This window comes from Dermacentor silvarum, chromosome 1 (assembly GCF_013339745.2).
Source record: "Dermacentor silvarum isolate Dsil-2018 chromosome 1, BIME_Dsil_1.4, whole genome shotgun sequence".
NCBI classification, from domain to species: Eukaryota; Metazoa; Arthropoda; class Arachnida; order Ixodida; family Ixodidae; genus Dermacentor; species Dermacentor silvarum.
Genome location: NC_051154.1, coordinates 375,294,772 through 375,313,329, shown reverse-complemented (window position 1 = coordinate 375,313,329; position 18,558 = coordinate 375,294,772). Strand labels below are relative to the sequence as shown.

General features: G+C 45.5%; 1 protein-coding gene across 1 annotated transcript in view; it reads left to right on the top strand.

Moving 5' to 3' along the window:
• Positions 1-18,558, top strand: part of LOC119437468 (A disintegrin and metalloproteinase with thrombospondin motifs 8-like) — a 257,356-nt gene that overhangs the window by 192,838 nt on the left and 45,960 nt on the right. The window contains exons 10-11 of the mRNA XM_049660591.1: positions 5,444-5,555; positions 13,256-13,402. Coding sequence (XP_049516548.1) covers positions 5,444-5,555; positions 13,256-13,402 — 259 coding nt within the window. The remainder of the gene's footprint in view (positions 1-5,443; positions 5,556-13,255; positions 13,403-18,558) is intronic.

The window sequence follows — 18,558 nt, the reverse complement described above, 5'->3', positions numbered from 1 at the left end:
TGAGATACAGATATCTAACAGAGTAGCTGTGTTGCAAGTTATTCGAGTAGGCAAAGTAATATAGTTTATGCAGGCGTAAGAAGAAATGAGGCTCTGCAATTCCCTTGAATGAGAATCATCTGATAATAGGTCTATGTTTAAATCACCCATTACAACGAAAGGTAGTTTAGTGGAGTCAAGGAAAGTGAGAAGGCTTTCCAAGAACTCAAAGAATTGCGATTTGTTACCCTGAGGGGGTCTGTACATAGCCACAACAATTATATTCTGTAAGGATATAGTTAAGCACTCAACGTTGGGATTTGTGACTGTAACATCGCTAACAACAGAGTGCGAATGACATTTTTTAACATATACGGCAAGGCCACCACCTCTTCCATGGGGCCTTGATAAACCATTGTAAGTATAATCATCGAAGCAACACACGTCTCCATCAGTGCCAAACCATGTTTCAGAAAAAAGCATAACATCAAACTCCACCGACAGCGACCCAAGAAATAAATCAAGATCGTCGCGCTTATTTTTCATGCTACGGATATTCAAATGGAAAGCCGAGAAATATATTTTACTGGCACTTTTAAAGCTAGAATTAAAATGATCAGTTTTGTATCTAGTACAGGCTGGTGGAAAAAGCATCGTGATAAGTCAGGAATGATGAGCATGCTGCGGAATAATGTTATTATCTAGTCATCTTCGTAAGATCAGCTAGGTCCTGAATCCTAACAGCGTCCATGCGTTCATCTTTCCGCGCGAAAACCTTGCCCCCGCTCGTCCAGACAAACTTCCATGCCACTTCTTTCTTGCGGGCAATAGCAGCACCAAGAAGCTGTTTGTTAGTCTGCGTAAGATGTTCATTCACATAAACGCTGTCGGTCCCGGATAAGCCAAGCTGGTCATTTGTTAGGTCATTTGTTAGCGCAGTGGGAGTCACCGCGTACAGTTAGGCGAAAACATTTCAGCTAAACGATTCCAAATGCGCATATTACACTTAATGAACTGCCCTTCATAAAACAAGCATGTGATATTACGCAGCCGGTGAGCAAGCGCTTAAAAGTGCTGTACATCCAATCGTAGATGAACTGAGTAAGTTTCCAAAATTTAAGCGTTGCAACTAATACAAGCGCTCTTCAAATATTCATGAATGCATAAACAGAACGGCGGACCAGGAATCCAGGAATAGACACTTCCCTTTTTGACCACTGCTCAAGACGGACTGATATAACACCGTAACAATTATCTAAAGGCGCGAAGCAAGAAAAATATTTCTACTGAGAAGCAAAAGAAATAACTGACCGGTAAAGCGAGACGCCTAAATGCGGATGTTGACAGGTGTTGACGCCTCCGGCGCAGCAGCAACCGCAGCAGCTCGTGGAGGCGTGGACGCAAGCAGCCGGCAACGGTAACACATAGGTTGTGTGCGAAAAACAACGTTGATCGCGATTGTATGAATGGACGGTAAGAGGACAAGCTCTGAGGCATGGGGGAGGCAGACCACCACCGTGCTACCGTGTGATTGGTCAGACTGTTACCTGGCCGCGAAACGACCTGTTAGGTCCATAGACTTTCCTACAATAATTACTACATGGAACTCGGGCGCTGCGATCGTTCAGCCACAGTAGGAATGATGATCAGTACATGAATTTGTATAAGGTTCGTGCTTGTGGCTTCAGACACTATTGTAGCTTTATTACCCTTTATGTGCCTTCATTGACTTAAATTTTAAAGCAATCTCTACTTTTCTAAATGCAGAAGGCAGTAAGACTCTGCGAACGTGCACAACCACTGCCATGAGTAAGAGGCCGGCAGCGAAAGAAAAGAAGAGAAGGACTATGTGAACTGAGCGTTCCAAACAGCACGAGACCTCGAGGCGCGTGAACCGAGCCGTAATCGAGGAAGAAACGGCACTGTTCGAGCATTATCGACGTGGCTCTGGCTCAGGAAGGTCGCATCGTCAGCTACGCTCTGGCGACGGGAGACTTCGAGGTTCGGCCGAGTCCTTGATGCGAGCAGTCCGAGGTGTAGCCGTCGACCTCGGAGACGTTCGAGCGAGGCTACTTGGGCCAGCTGCAGCATCACACTGCAGGGCCGGGCACTCCAGAGAGGATCCCCCTTCATCGGCAGACCAGCGCATTCGGTAATCCCCAGAACGCCACGTCGGCACATGCGAAATTAACTGGACGGAATTGGCGGCTGAACACGTCGTTTGGCGTAACCCATCAGGCCTCTCTGCCACGTCAGCATCACCGACCGGGTTACGTTACGGGCTTCCACCAAGGTGAACTTCAAGTTGACGGACCGACATCAAGGCAGACACGATTATGCGATAGTCAGCGAAAGCAGCGACATTGAGAAAGACCCAACGAGATTCCCGCCGGTAAAATACGAAAAACACATCGACGAACTGAGTAAGAGGAGTCCATTCCTGTAGCGAGATAGCAGTAGGCCAGAGTTGCCTGAATTTCGTGGAGAAAACGCCCAGAATTAGTGTAGTAGGAATTAAGGACATGTTTACTGTGTATTAAGGATTAGGTTGCACATTTTTTAGTATTTTTCTTACAGTGTGTATGAGTGTGCTTGAGTTTTAGTTTGAGTTTTGAGTTTTAGTGCTATTAAAATCTGCTTGCTGTGTTGCCATGCGTCTTCCAACCTCATCTCTTTTAACACCCGCATGTCCCGAGATCGGTGACAAAACAAAAACAATGGTAACCGATACTAATTCCAGCTGTTCCGCCTGTCGAGGTGGTGAAATCGAAACGTGCAAGGCGTCTCAACGCGCTGGCTTGCCCGCGAGAAATTCTTAGGTGTGTTCGAACCAGCTAGTCGACGCGAGCGCCCGTGGCATAATAGTTTCAGTATTGAGCTTCTGCGCTAGAGATACTGTGTTCGAATGCTGCCGTCGGGCGATTTTACTAATCTTTATTTAATTATGTATAACGCAGCACCTCCTTGAAGATGAGTTTGCGAAGTCACGAAGCCGTTTAACGCCTCAAGGACGAAGCTTAGGCCACTCCATCTACTAACGGTCATTCCCCATCTGGTTGAATTGCTTTTTAATATTTAGGAACTTCTTATTGAAGGGCTACTCAATGCAAGCTTCTCGTTTTTTTTAGGGGGGGGGGGGTACACCTGAACCACTGGTAAGCACTTAGTTAACTATACCACTTCTGAAAACTAAAAAGAAATAAAAGGCGCGCAAGTCGGGCAGACCAAATTTCACATCGCAACGAAGCCCTTCTTGCCCAATGTTGCACCACGTTAGCTTCTGGATCTGTCTTGCCTTTTCAGATTTGGCGAAACAACCATCATCACATCACCGCCACACAGTCCATAGACTGCGACAACGATCCACAGGCTCGGCCCTTGCCACCATCGAAGCTTGTGTTGCCAACATGACGGTACAAAACCGTGACGCAGACTAAACAAACAAAAAACGTGCATGGCACCTACCACAACGTAGAGACTGAGAAGGTAAAGTTAACTAACGGAGATGCACTTTGCCAGCACAAAACACCGATAAAACCGCTACAAACATTACCGAAAGCCGAACCCGCTGAGTCGATGCATTTGGTGACCTCCAGACAGCACTGGTGCACTTTAACCGTGCACTCTCGTAGGCCACGGTTCGCCGTTGCGCAGTACCGGCGCCGAACATTTCCATTTTACCAAGTTCCACGGCCTTTTCACTCGACTTTTCCACTGCTGCTGCGGCTGCTGCTGTATTGCACACCGCTTCGTGGAAGATGGGTGGGGGGGGGGGGGGGGGGTGTAGAGCTTGTATACACCAGAAGGAGCGCTGCAGAGCGGAAAGGCGACACGAGGAACTCGTTTGGTCCTTTCTATCGCCTTGCATTTGCACCATTGCCTCTAGAGCTCCATGGGCATCGCCACATTAGCCTATTTACAGCTATAACTATTCGTGACTCTACGCAAATCAACGACAGAAACGGCAGCGCTTGTTTTTCTGCTAACGTGCAAGTCCTGACGGGAGGTAGATAGAATATGGTGGAAAGGAGATCGGGAGAGGAGGCAGCGAATGGGTATAACGGATGCAGTTACGAAACGAGTGAATAAGAGCCTTGCCACGGTTTGCTCACATTTAGCAAACAGGGGGAGGACAGGAGCGGGAAAAGGTGACGTGGGGAGGCAAGGAAACTCTACTACTATAGCCACGACAGCGGCTGCGGGAGAACTTAAGGTAGGGTACGGTACGTTTCTGCTATTTCTGAAAAATAAACACCATGGAAATTTGCCAAGTGGACAACTGACGCAGGCCTTGCTGACGCAGAGCCGCATTAAAACACCGCATGGTCTAGGCGACACTGCGGAAGCGGTCACACATCAAATCAACACTGCTGTGCCCGCGGTGGTAGCTTTGCGGCGATGGCATTGCTCGAGGTCGTGCGTTCGATCGCGATCGCGGCAGCCGCATTTCGACGGGAGCGAAATACAAAAGCGCTCGTGCACGTAGATTTAGGTGCACGTTAATGAACACAAAGGTGTCAAAACTAATGTGGAGTCTGCCACTATCGCATGTCTCATAATCCGGTTGTCACTTTGGCAAGTACAGTCCTATAATTCAATTAAACTTTAACACTTTTTCCACGATGCAACATGCCATATGAGGCAATATAAATTCTCAACCCTCTCCGACGATATGAACGATGGCGCACAACAACGCCTGAAGCAAACGCGTCGCTTGTTTGTACTGTGGACTACGCCGACAAACAGCAGTGGTGCACGCAAGGCAACGTTTAACATCCACTCACCGCTCTTGTATTGGACTAAACATTGAATACATTAAACGTTCACTGCCAACATCATCGCTAATTGTCGTCAATCAAAGCAGAAAGCACAGAAAGTTTCGTTTACATCGATTCCCACAGTGCGTGGGATCGGCATCATGTTTTATTAGGAAAACTGTTTTCCTTGTTCGAGAGCGTTACGTTCGCTGCATAATTTCAGATTTTAAAACAACAGGTTAGTACTGCGTCACGTTACAAAAGATACTCGAGAGGTTACGGTTGGTATGAGTGCCATTATGTGCACGTCATATCTACGTCATGCCTCAAGAAAATTGCTAGCATTTGCAGAATAGCACGTCAGTCCTATTTTCCATCCAAGGTAAGCCATATCATAACCAAGGTGACGAGCAATGCCCAGAAAACATGACATTACCCACCGTCAAAGCAGGCGACAGCAGCCCCCCCCCCCCCTCTCTCCCGCATGAGCCGTGGAAAAACAGAACGCGTGAGTATGTGATTGCGGCGCTCTGTACTGTTTTGTTAATGTGGTTATACTGTTTTTGTGCTGTAAAGTAGCACTATGTCAAGCCTACTAGCCCATCAGGACATATACTTTGGAAGTGATGCGAAGTCGCCTGCAAACTTACGGCACTAACAGCAAAGAAGGAAAAAAGCAAAGTAAATTAGCACTTGTAATCTTACAGGTGCTTCGCCCATCGGAGGAATGTGCAGTTACGGACAAAATGCTCTCATTATTGAAGATACTTACGGCTCATTTATTGGCCTAGATGTCGGTGTGCACGAATTTGGACACATGTAAGTACACACTTTTAGCCGGGGCATACTTTTTGGGCAAGACTATACTGAAAATGAAACAAGGTTTTTTATAAACGCAAAGCAATATTACGCCTTGCTTTCCAAATAATGATAGCATCGAGTTCTAAACTGCAGCGATTAATTAAGTTTCATTTTAAGGCTATACTTTTACGTCTACAAATCTCATGCCTCCATCAAGAAAATTAAGCGTTAGCTGTATGGCATGTTTCGTATAATGCGTAATGTCTTACTAGTCCAAGAGTATGCTAGTCGTATCTTTAACAGTAACAAATAATTGTTCTGTACAGCCTTCTCTTTTTTTCTTTCCTTTTTTCTTTTTTTTCTGCTCTATACAGCGTTATACGTACTTCAAGATAGTGGAAATGTGACCTTGTTGGTTCATGATCTTCGAATTGTACAGAGCTTACTGAACGACCACAACGACCACAACGACTACTTTTTTGTGGTCGTTCCGTCTGCGCTATACAATCCGAAGGTTATACGAACGCAAAGCACTTACAGCACTATACGTAGGTTCGATGCCTATAAGCGTCTGTCTCGAAGTTCAGGAAACCTTTCCTACTATTAAGCGGCATGTCATGCAGTCCTTCGAAGATTATTTGGCTCCCAACTCATTTTCACACCTCTTTCACTACCTTCCGGTGGAATTTAAATGCTTCTTTCCAGCAAAAACACGCAGCTTGGATATTGTCTCCGTGAGTAGTGTGTACCACAGTTAAACTGTACCTACAATGGAAAAGCTTTGAAAATCTGGCCACCCGTCTTCTGCGGTCGAAGTGCGGCTGAAGGGCATCTGTGAAGCTTGAAGTGGCTGCGTTGTAAACCGTTATAGTTTTTTTGTAGGAAAGAAGTACTACTGAAAAAATAAAGCACATCACGAGTGCAAATGGTTAAAATAGATATAATAGTGCAGAACCTCTGCTTTCATTCCTTTGAAACAGCAAAGACGATGCCCTGAATCCACAGAATGTTTTGTTCGTAAGTGATCTTTGTCACTGGCTAGCCGCGTTCGTTAAACTTATGTCCTGCATCATGATTGATTGAAGTTTTTTCTTAAGAACAAATCTAGCGCAGGAGCTTTTTTTTAAACGGGCCCATATTCCCAAAAAGCACTTACGCTAGAATTGTTCATAAGATCAAATTCCAACCAATCCTGATGCTGGACATATTATTAGCAAAAGTGGCCGATCAATCCGAAAGCGCACTTATGACCGTAAGGTTCTTTGTATTCGGTCACACATCTTTGTAAAGTACGCACAGTCGGCGTTGAAGGTTTACGTAATGCCGAATGTAGGAGAACGTTTCATTTACGAGCACCCAGTGGCTGTAGTCAGTAGGAAGAGGCGCAAGATTCCTATCCACAGGATATCTCTACTCCACGGCGTCCCAGGAAACACGAAATCACATGTCACAGCCAAACAAAGCAATTTCGATCACCTCACAGTTCAAACATAGTTTTCTGTTACAACCCTTGAATTCCGCATATGATGGCCTATGCAGTTTCACGCAGTAGGCAGCATGTGATGGCGCACACAAAATCTCCATCCAGTAATGGGTGCCGGTCCATTGTGCCCCAGGGCATAGGTTTGCACCATCTTCCAGGAGCGTGCCGCTGACGTAGAATGCGGAGTAACACGGCACGTTCCTCATAGTTCGGTGGCCAGTGCAGAAATGATGCATCGCGTGGGCGCCCTTCTTGGTTTATCTTTAAGCGCCTTAAATACAAACCAAGATAGTAACTGTCAGATGACTGGTCCTGGGTACACTGAAAACACAGAACATTTTACTCCCTGGTATCTTCACAATATTCAACGCAGGGTCACTGTGCGTGGTGTCGCGATAGTATTAGCCGAGACGGCTTTTCTTGCTTGAAAGAAGTAATGAACTATTTTCATGATATACGCCGTCTGTAAAACAGCAGACAATGTCGACTCAGCGCGGCGATCACAGATTTTATCTGCGCGTTGTTGCAGGTGCGCATGCATGTTATCGAGTGATATTTACATTTCGCTGATTTCGTGCTACTGATCTTTTTTTCTTTTTTTTGTTAACTTCAGACCAATTTCTTTCAATATCGCCTGAGAAGGATAACGTAAATCTGCATGTTCAGATAGATTGCGTGAATTAATTATTAAATTGTTGGGTGTCACGCGCGAAAACCACGATCTGATTATGAAGCACGCGGTAGTGGGGGACTCCGGAATAATTTTGACCACCTGGCGATCTTTAATGTGCGCCCAATGCACGGCACGCGGGCGTTTTTGCATTTCGCCCCCGTCGAAATGCGTCCGCCGCGGCCGGGATTTGATCCCGCGACCTTGTGCTTAGCAGCGCAACAGGATAGCCGCTAAGCCACCGCAGCGGGTAGATTACATAAAAAAAAGTCAATTATGGGGTTTTACGTGCCAAAACCACGATCTGGTTATGAGGCACGCCGTAGTGGGGGACTCCGGAAATTTGGACCACCTGGGGTTCTTTAACGTGCATCTAAATCTATGTACACGGGTGTTTTCGCATTTCTCCCCCATCGAAATGCAGCCGCCGTGGCCGGGATTCGATCCCGCGACCTCGTGCTCAGGGTAGATTACATGAAATTGCGCACATTACGTTCTGGAAAAGTGGACGTGGCCATGTAACTAGTATAAAAAGATGTACTATTAATTTTTTTATATATTTAGTATAGAAATTGAAAGGAAGACGTAGTGAAGTCACACGTGCCTACAGAAAGATCGAGACTACCGTTACTATCCAGATATCCGTCCGTACCCTATATATGCTAAAATATGCATTCGCGTATCAGTGGTTATCGTTACGAACTCTTAGAGTTCGGAAGTGAACTCTTGTGAAACTGTTAACAGGAAAGCCAACAGGTTTCGTACCGCATTTTGGAGATAGAGAAAACAAACAATGAAAGCGGTGCAATAAAGAGTGCACAAGACATGGAGATGTTCTGTCCGCTCTTGTTCGTTTTGCGCGGAACATTTGTTTTCATTTTCATTACGAACGCTGTACCTATACCTAAGAAACGCATCTGCACCATGCTGTGGGATTTAGGTCGCACTACACTGGGCGTTTCAGCGAATACTTTCAAAGATTTTTAAAGGTGGCCCGTGGCAGATAGCACAATTCTAGTTCGTGAGCTGGTCTTCTCGAAGAGGCGGCCATTACTTGCACAAAGTATTGAAATGCATAATCGACAATTAAGAAAGATTCACCAGTTCAGTTTTTAAACTAATTGCATTATGACCCATATTGCAATTGAGAAATTCTAACCGTGGAGATCCGCCTTGCAAACTCCACGGCTAGCATTTGTAAATTGCAGTATGGGCCATAAGGTAATCGGTGAAAAACTTAATTAGTGAACTTTTGTTATTTGTTGATTATGCAGTTCAATTTTTTCTGCAAGTAATGTCCAACTCTTCGAGTAGGCCGGCTTATGAACTAGAATTGTGTTATCTGCCGCAGGCAATCTTTGAACATTTTTGAGTGTTCGCTGAAACACCCGGTGAAAACATTTGACAGGACAAAAGCAAACATTACTTTGCGAACTCTTCAAGAGCTGCAGCTCGAAAATACTTTCTTAATGCAGGGTGAGATGGCCCACAGGGTCATGCGTTCGCCCTTCGCAAGATTCATTTTTTTCTTAACTTAAAAAAATTATTTACTTGCCTATTAATTTATGGTATGTCCACTGTGAACCTTTCCAATGTTGCTAAAGCTTTCGTTCTCAGTCAGGTCACCGGCGTGTAAAAGCTAATGCTGTGAATGTTTTGGAATATTCCACTTCTGATTATATCCACACATGTGACGGTGAAATACCGATAACTGTAATCCCCATGCCTTTAGAATACTTTCTTGAGCGACGTCAATTATAGTAATAGCTCGAGGGCGTGACAGTCATGATAAGGGAATAGCAGTTGCTCTTCTCGGCATTTCAACTGCAACGTCAAATATAAAATATGGGTAAATCGAATACTCCAAAAATTAACAGCTGCATCATTTTGGAAGACCAGAAGTGGTTTTGTATTTTTTGGAAGACTGGCTTCAAGTATGGCAATATGATCCAACGTTTTAATAATCACCTGCCGCAAAAAGACAACAGGAGCACGGATACTGCGAAGGGAAAGGAGGGGGGGGGGTGTTGACGCGCTAAAGATTTTCCAGCGTGAGCTCATTCACGCTCATTCGCATCCTACATGCTCCGATTTGATGGATTGCTCCAGAGAAACGGGAGGATGCATAGCGGTGCTTTTTCAAAATTTTTCTTGTGCCATGCTCGAGAAGTCGACGTCGAATCAATGCTCCCAGCTGTGTGAGCTCACCGAGGCGGGGTCTTGTTTTCAGTTGAGCCAAATTTTGCCTGGAGAATGACGTTAGCACCAGTGCTTCCAATACCGGAATTCACGCAATATTGATGCTAAAGCGAAGTTATGTGTCAGGAACAGAAACAGTGCCGACATTGTAAACATAATTAAGTCTTCAGTGCGGGGCGGCCAAGTACTGAAGGATTAGCAAAAGACTTGTTATGCATAACGTTGCAAGGGTTCAGTTGCGGCGTTGTTGGCACAATATTTCGGACTGCTGTTTTATCGTAAAATATATATTAAGACAAAGTCGCGGACAACAGTAGCACTTTTGTTGCGTTCGCATGTGAATTCCTTGTATATTTAGCACTAAAACCCCAATGTGTTGCATAATGCTTGTAAACGGTCGCTCTTGCACGAAGTAAAAAATGTTGAAAAATGTCTGTGCTAGACAAACTAAGACACGGGTATTCCGAGCGTCATTCAAGCGACCACGTATACAGTCGAGCTACCATGAACAATCAATTCATGTGACTATGTGCACTGAGATCGCTGGGCAATGCTGAGCACAACCACCGTAATTTGATCACTCTAATTATTACTGAAAGCAGCTTTTCTGATACGTAGTGGGACCATTGTGGTCGAATACACTCTCCCCCAAAAATTCTTCATGAAGGAAAACATTCTGTACATTCTGCGCAATACTGTATTAAGAATAAAAGGAACGCCTGCTAGAGGGATCCGCTGTTAGAGGGCTATATAAAACCCTCAGCTGAAAGAAAAGCAACAATCAAGTGCATACTTGATATTACAACACAAATTGAGCATTTCGCCGTCAAGCGTTATTTTTTAAATAATTTAATGCCGCAAGTTTCAAACGAAAATATACAACGTCAAATATAAGGACATGCACAGCCGTAAGATGGATTTCAGGAAGTCTTTAGCACTTATAAACTCAGCAATTGCTGACGTGTAAGTGAAGAGTTCATAAGGTAAATGACAGTAATACAAAAAATTGAAAGCCCTTGTCGCTCGTTTATAAGTTAATGAATTATACAGACAGCAGGCAATCTGCGGTTGCCACTGTGGGCGGTTTGATCGGCCACTTGATTCGCGTCAATAGCGATGTTTAGGAGAATGACAAGCTAAACAAGGCCCAGCAATTGCTCCTCTCCCATTGCTGACCGAATCCAAGTTTTCAGCCCGCGAAGAATTGAAAAGCTCCTCTCTACTGTCACAAAGCTGATTGCCAGAATAGCGATCACTTATAGCCGAAGTGGATTGTTGGAATCAAGTCCCTGTTGCAAGCTGCAAAAGCCTCGAGGACTGTCGACGGAAGACGCGCACCACGTATCTCTTCTCGGCGCCTCTTCGTAACCCACAAGTCAAATTCAATGCCGAGCACCCTCTCAGGATTACTCACCGATGAAGAAATAATTGGCCCGTACTTTATTACAATGCTGCTGCAAATACGGCTATCATCCGAAGTGCTGGCAGCCTTTACTGACTTATGTAGCAAAGAAAACAGTTGAAACATACCCAGCGCCAAGCAGTCATCGGTCAAAATATCAAAAACTACGGCGTGAGAAGAAGGCTGCAGCCGCGTCATGGCTGTGAGGCGTCAGACATTTGGGCCATGGGGGTTATCGTTTCAATTATACAATTGTCTCCTATGGTTTTCGCCTAACTGTTAGTAAGCTTGTTGTGCTGCCAGGCTGTTTATCATCCAAAAAATCTCGTCCCAGACATATTTCTGCCTTTATTTCAAAAACAAGACGTTCACTAATTTGGCTGCTCATAGTAGTAAGGATTTGGGGGTGAGCAGAAAATGTTACTTTCCGCCACGCTTAGAAGGCGCCGGTCTTATCGTCTTCGAGGATTTGCAGAAGAGAAAAAAAGAGTAAAAGCCGGTTAGTGCCAGTCAGGAAAATGTTGGGAAACCGTCTGCCATGTTCTCACGCGAGCATCATCCCCAGAAAGCTACCACCTCTCGGTTTTGAAGCAAAACAAAAAATGGATACATTGATTTTGTTCACTATTGATGCTTTTCAGCAAGCGTACCCTACCTCGAGTACAACAGTACTTAAGCAACAAGGATGTTCTGATTGAAAACAACTTTCCATGCCAGCCAAACAGCGGGCCATTATGAATCGTGGGTCGGAGGGGCTCTCCCCTCCCCCCCCCCTCCAGAATTCGCCTGTGGTCCACCATCAGAATTGGCTGGAATTTGCTCTTCCGAGCAATTCTAACATCGGAAACGTTTGCGAATATAGACCTTAGGCATATATTCTATTCTATTCTATTTTCAACATGCTCTTACGATAGAATTCTTCGTGAGGGCATCTACGAACCAATCCTAATGCTCGACATAAAATTGGAAGGTGCCAGACAACCGTTAAGAGGACTGGCTAACAAAAAGCTTTGTGAAACAGGCCCCGTATTCGCACAATGAGTCTGCTTCGGCGCCTCTTCAAAATTTGATTTCGAGACTGGCTTTAAACAAAGCATGTATATTATTAAAGTGTCCTATACCTCTGCTGTACACCATGCTGCTTGAAAGATGTACGCCTGCGATCGCTTCTTTGCTTTTATACTCCATTAGCGGGGTAATATCCGTTAGCCCTTCTTTGACATAACCTTTACTACGCCGATACTGCTCACAAAATCGAACTACGACCCAGCTCTTCGGCACCAGTGACATCTTTATAAAAGATATATGCTTGCATCAGAATTGCGTTTCGAAATGTCTAGTGCTTTACGACTTTTGCAAGTGCTGAAGAAACACTTGAGATCATTTACGCAGGCACCTGAATCAATAAGAGGGTAGATAGTTTAGCGTCACGACTGCAGATGGACGTACGGAAACTCCAACAGCTAAAAAACCCATAAGTACTGCTGAAACATCCAATGATATTAAACAAGGATTAACTCAACTGGACTGCAACTATACAGAATGCCAACATAAAGCTGTGACGAAAACTATGCCTAATGATTCTATATTGAAATGTTGAAATGCGACGGAGAAAAATGTAAGTACCAAGCCTTCATAACAAAGGGGCTGTAATTGCATTTAGTTACTTATATCCAAGCAGCTCGCATTTTTGTTCGGTAAGCTCAGACATACCATCAAATTTACTCTAACTTTAAGTAATAAATATATAATGCAAGCAGTGGTGGTTGCCTTCAGATAAAACTAAACTAATTCCTAATATAGAGTATTGCGAAGTTGCGAAGTTGCGAAGTTACATTACAATTACATTGCGAATTGCGAAGTTACATTACAAATTTCAAACCACTTTCTCAGTCCTTGTGATTTTCATTCATGGTGTTTACTTCCGCCGTGCACAGTACACGTCTCGGGGATTCATTTTGCAGGTTAGGAGCACCCCATGACCAGTATCCTCCTGAGTACGACGGACTTTGTGGATGGAACCTGGGATACATAATGAGCTACTTGGACGTGGGCGAAACGAAGAACATGTTTTCACCTTGCAGCAAGTGGTACATAACATCCTCATTGAGGTACATTTTCATTCTATATTATTAATTCATGATACTTCAAAGAAGGCAGGTGTTGTACGTGAGGCTTAGGTATAACGATGGTGTTAACGAAACAGAAACGTGATGGCGGTCTTGAAGTGGTTCTAGTTAGCATAGACGCCAACGTCCGCAGAAAGATGTCCGCGGTAAGCCAGTGTCAGGCCTTGGCTGTGTGTACAAAAACAAGGAGTTTAGGTGGGCAGCTGTTCAAACATGTGGTGGGAACATTAACCTATGGTTGCTTATATTGCTTAATGTCTGGTGGTCTGTTTTCATAATGGAACTCTTAAGTGGCCTTGAATTACAGAAGTTATAAAAAAACGGTAAGGCTGGACCACGGTGTTAGCTGGACAGGCTGACTTTTGCCTGTAAATGAGTTTCACTGACATTACGCGAGAAGGAAGACAGAATAAATCCAACAGCCTCTGGACTTGTTCGAACATGTGACTTATAAAGAAGCGGTTCAAAAAATTGCAATTATCTTTTAAAAATCAGTTCTTATATTTTGGTTGGAAAATTATGATTTAGCATTCTATTTTAATGCGTAAAAAATCAAGCCGTTTTTCCTCCTAGAAGACTGCAAAAGATGATTCAAATGGGAGCATGGTAGCATTTTTCCATTATGCTCAATTGATGAGGTTCGCAACTACGTGTTTTGCCCAGTTGGTGAGGTTTCCTGGTCTAAGAGCAAGCGCGCACTAACCCTGACTGAGCCGGCACCAGCTCATTCTCTCGTGTTGTCTAGTGCTCTGCCGAATGCAGGCACGGTTGTGGAGATGGCCACTTCTATAGCCGTACCAGGTTACGGATCTTCATATACTCGCCATAGTCCCTGAGATCGGCGATCGCAGCACCACGTGAGTGTCTTGGTGTTTGAAGGCGATACTAAAGCATAGATGCCAGTGCACAATGCCGATAGGGTGACGCCATCTTATTTAGGACTTGCCGATCACGCGGGAGCAGGTGCCAAATTAAAATCATTTGTTGTCACTATTTCGTTAACGTAGTATTCCACTTCGCGCATTTCGCTCTTGTCAGCAGGCAGATACAGAAAGGAGTAAATAAAACAGCATATATTGTTTCAATTCTCTTATTAAATGTGACAGGAAGCATTCACAGGACATGTGCACACCTTGGCAAGCAAATCGATGGCCCTTCATGATAATTTTCTCACATCCATATTAAAAAAAAGCGCCTAATACAGAGAGGCGCAGAGGTGTCGTACTACAACATGCTAGTTCCTGTTTCTCCGATCTTAATAAGTTTGAAACTCCAGGAAGCCTTCAGTACATTGCATCAAGGCATAACTGGCGTCCTCTTTGCTCACTGCCAATGTTACCAGCCCGTAAATTTCTGTGGCTTCTGGGTATGTTAATGTCACGAGTTCGTCGTCTAGCTTTCACCGCCCAGCATAGAGCTAGTGGCATGAAACTTGCGTAACTTCTAAGCAACAAATGGAAAGATACAATCACGTAACGAAATCCATAAAACTTAGGTCGCGCGACATGCTACGTTTCAAGTGTACATGACTACAGCTCAAAATTGTTTTAAGCATCTTGTCGTTGCCTCAATACAAAACACTGCACCCTAACGTTTGCTATGGTCCACGTAGCTTCTCACTACCCAAGCTGACACTGAAACAAGCATTATAACAAAACAAAAAAAGGACGCGACATCCCATGTAATCCTTTATATACCCTCAATGCATCATGCAATCGAGCGACCTGCGTTGAAAACGCAGCTCCAACTCGTGAGAGTTCAACTTTCGAATAAAATAGTTCGATGCTTCGACTGATACTGCAATAGCCTAATGCTTCTTTCATCCGCATAATTTGACGAATTTAAAACCAATAAGATGTGTATCTTTCGTCTGTTCTTATTTATAATAAATTCTCTTGTAGCTATACTTGATTGTGGCGAGAAATGTATTTTGTGAAAAGGGGACAGAAAAATTCACTGACGATTACGATACTCCCTAATGCGAAACTTGAGCGCAGCTCTACACATGTTTTCTTTTCGCGTGTCAATATTTTGTATTATGATTATGTAGGTGCACGGTTTATATTAGGACGACAACGCTGTGAGTAGCGTGGCTGCCGCGGATAATCTGTCTCGTGCGGCACATTGCAAGGGGAGCGAAGTGTGGCGCGACTGCCTCGTTAACCAGGAGATCGCGAGAGGCAGCGCGTGAGTGACACGTGGCGTGATTCACAGCAGCCGCCACAGAAAGGCCTCCGCTAATGCAGCGCTTTCTTTCCATACAGACGATGCCCGATAATCTGGCGCCATATCGTAGCCATCATCGTCGCACAGCCTGTCTTGCGCGGCAATACGCTTTTCTTGGCACGCTTTCATTCTACCAACGACGAGAGCAAACCTTCATCGCGAGGAAATTGTGGCACCAACCAATGTCAGCGGCGACAATACTCAAGGGAGCGTCACATTGAGCCTTACTCGTAGCCGCTCGTCATCGCCCCTTGTAAGTTCAGCGATCCCCGTCACACACGCTGGTACCGCGGATTGACCTCAGCAGCTGATGCAACGGACGAGCGTATGCCCAGTATGTCTTCCCACCTCACGCCACCCTGCCCCCCCCCCCCCCCCCCCCCTGGAAGCGCAGACGAGATCACCCACGCAGTTGCGCATGCCGTGGCCACCGGCAACTCAGCGCATGCGCAGGCTCTCTCCCCTCCGCTCCTCATCCGCTTTCCACCTCAGGCTTTCTTATTTCACCTCCCGCTGCACTCCAGGCTCGCTTTCATCTTTTGCTGTGCTCGTTCGCTAGGTTACGAGGTACGACGCCAAGGCACGGCGACGCTCAGCTACGGAACGGGCGCCTAAGAGCTGCCCTATAAAATAGAAGACATTGAAGCGCCGAACTATCAGCTGTTTTTGTAGCGTTTTGCATCACTGGGAGGAGCCAGGTGGCTTCTACTTTCGTTTATACTTGAATTCGTCAAAAGTAGACTGCGAGGCACGAAATTTTCGAGAATTCGCCAGACAACATAAAAAACAGCATTCTCTGATGATGTTGCTATTGGCAAAACTGTATTCTCTACGGTATACAGGCTGACACGTTGCCGCCACTGTCGGCTACATTATCTCGCTCTTCACGCAAATGCTACATCATGGCAAGAGCAGACAGCTCGGCGACGGTCACGGCTCGCAAGAGTAGAATCTGCGTCTTGCAAAGCCGGCAGCAGTAATCACCGTAACACTGTAGAACAACAACAAAAAACATACCGACGATTACGATACTCCCTAATGCGAAATTTGAGCGCAACTGTATACGTGTTTTTATTTCGCGATATTAGAACGATAGCTCTACTACTCTAGGTACAAAGCCAGAAAAATACTTGTGCCGTAAAACTGAACATCAAACGCAGCCAAGGTCAAACTGCTGCGTACGCCGCGGGGGCGCCCTTACCTTGAAAGCGATTTGCGGTATGGGCAAAGTGCGCGGTCGCGCGGGCCTATCTTCGAAGCGATCTGCGATGTGTACAAAGTGCGCCCAGTGCTGGTAGCTTCGTATGCGCTGTGCTTTCGACGCTTAGTTCGAGTTGAAGCGAGACGAAGCATGAAGGTCAATTTGCTCGCTGCTGCTGCCGCGCCGAGCAGCGTCTGTTTGTTCTCTTGTGGTGCAAATGTAGATGCGGTTCTGCTGACAGCGCCGAGCAGCGTCTGTGTCCTTTCCCAAAGCGAGCAAACACATGCTATAGCCCGACAAACTTCGTTTAACCGCGATCAACCACGGCAAATTTATTGACTGGCGGGGACAATCTAGGGAGGTTTAGTATAGCGGAAAAGACTTACGTTAGCGTGCGACGCTAACGCAAAGAAAGGCTGCACTGTGCAGTAGTGTTTTACAATAGCGGAACGGAGCCAAACGCGAATGCTAACTCAAATACACTTGGGCGCCTTCTAGAGGCGGATACAGCAAACATGAGCAAACATTAGCAAACCCTCACGTTAAGCCTACTCCGCCGCTAATCGAGAACGTACATCGAAAACAACGCCCATTTGTCACTTGTACGCCGCTGTCGAAGCATCATCACACAAATCTAAAGCAAACACGAGCATTAGTGGCGAACGAATGAGCCGAACAGTGCAGGCCGACGACTCGGTAGTTCCAAAGTAGATTCAACAGGCGCTTCAACAGGCGCCGCCACCTTGCCCTGCGTACGGAATCCCTTGCGTGCGTTAGCGTTGAACGCTATATTCCGGAAATAGCGTACGTACGTAAGAGTTCTGGCTACGTTTATGTTCTGCGAATGTGCAGTTTGCAGCACGCAACGCTAACGCTAAATCCTTGCGTTTGTGTTTTCCGTTATACTAAAACTCCCTTCTGCCTCGTTCGGCACGTTGCAGACGGAGTGAAGTGTGGCGCGACTGCCTCCCTAATCTGGAGATCGCGCGAGGCAGCGCGTGGGTGACGCGTGGCCGCGATTCACAGCAGCCACCGCCGACAGAATTCCGCTCATGTAGCGCTTTTTAAAGCGAAGCTGTATATAGCTACCCCGGCAAATTTTCTGCGTCCGTGCGTGTACACTGTCGCGTCGACAAAGAAGCATTTTCGCCTCCAGAGCTATTGTAATTTTGAGTTTCTGAGCAACAGCATTATGTTTTCTGGCATGTTCCATTTACAATCCGATGCTATCATGTCTGCAGGTTGTGTGTAAGTCGTACTTTACAAATTTTGTGAAGCAGTTTACTTTGCGAAATTGAATTAGTTCAATAACACACTTGCGTCAATTGAAGGATCTTAGAATATGGATATATGCTGCACTTCGGCACACCTGCTTGAGCACGTGACGAACGTGTGCACGCGATGTATCTATCATTGACGAGTGGGCGGTCTGTCCGTTGCACCGGTCGCGCAGTATGTCCTGCGACCGTAATCGACATCAGGGCAAGACTTAAAAAATTGGCCGAGGTTTAACCCTTGTAAACCTAGTTATCGCGAGCGAAAGTCTGTTTGGCTTGGTTTTGCAAAGACTATGCACACATAGTCATGCGCTTTATTGCAAATCTGATGGCGTATCAGACCATCAATTACTGATGGACTTGACGTGCCACAGTCTTTCACACACGTTGCACACGCTTCCGAATGGGTCGTCCATGAAGTTGCGGTGAAACCT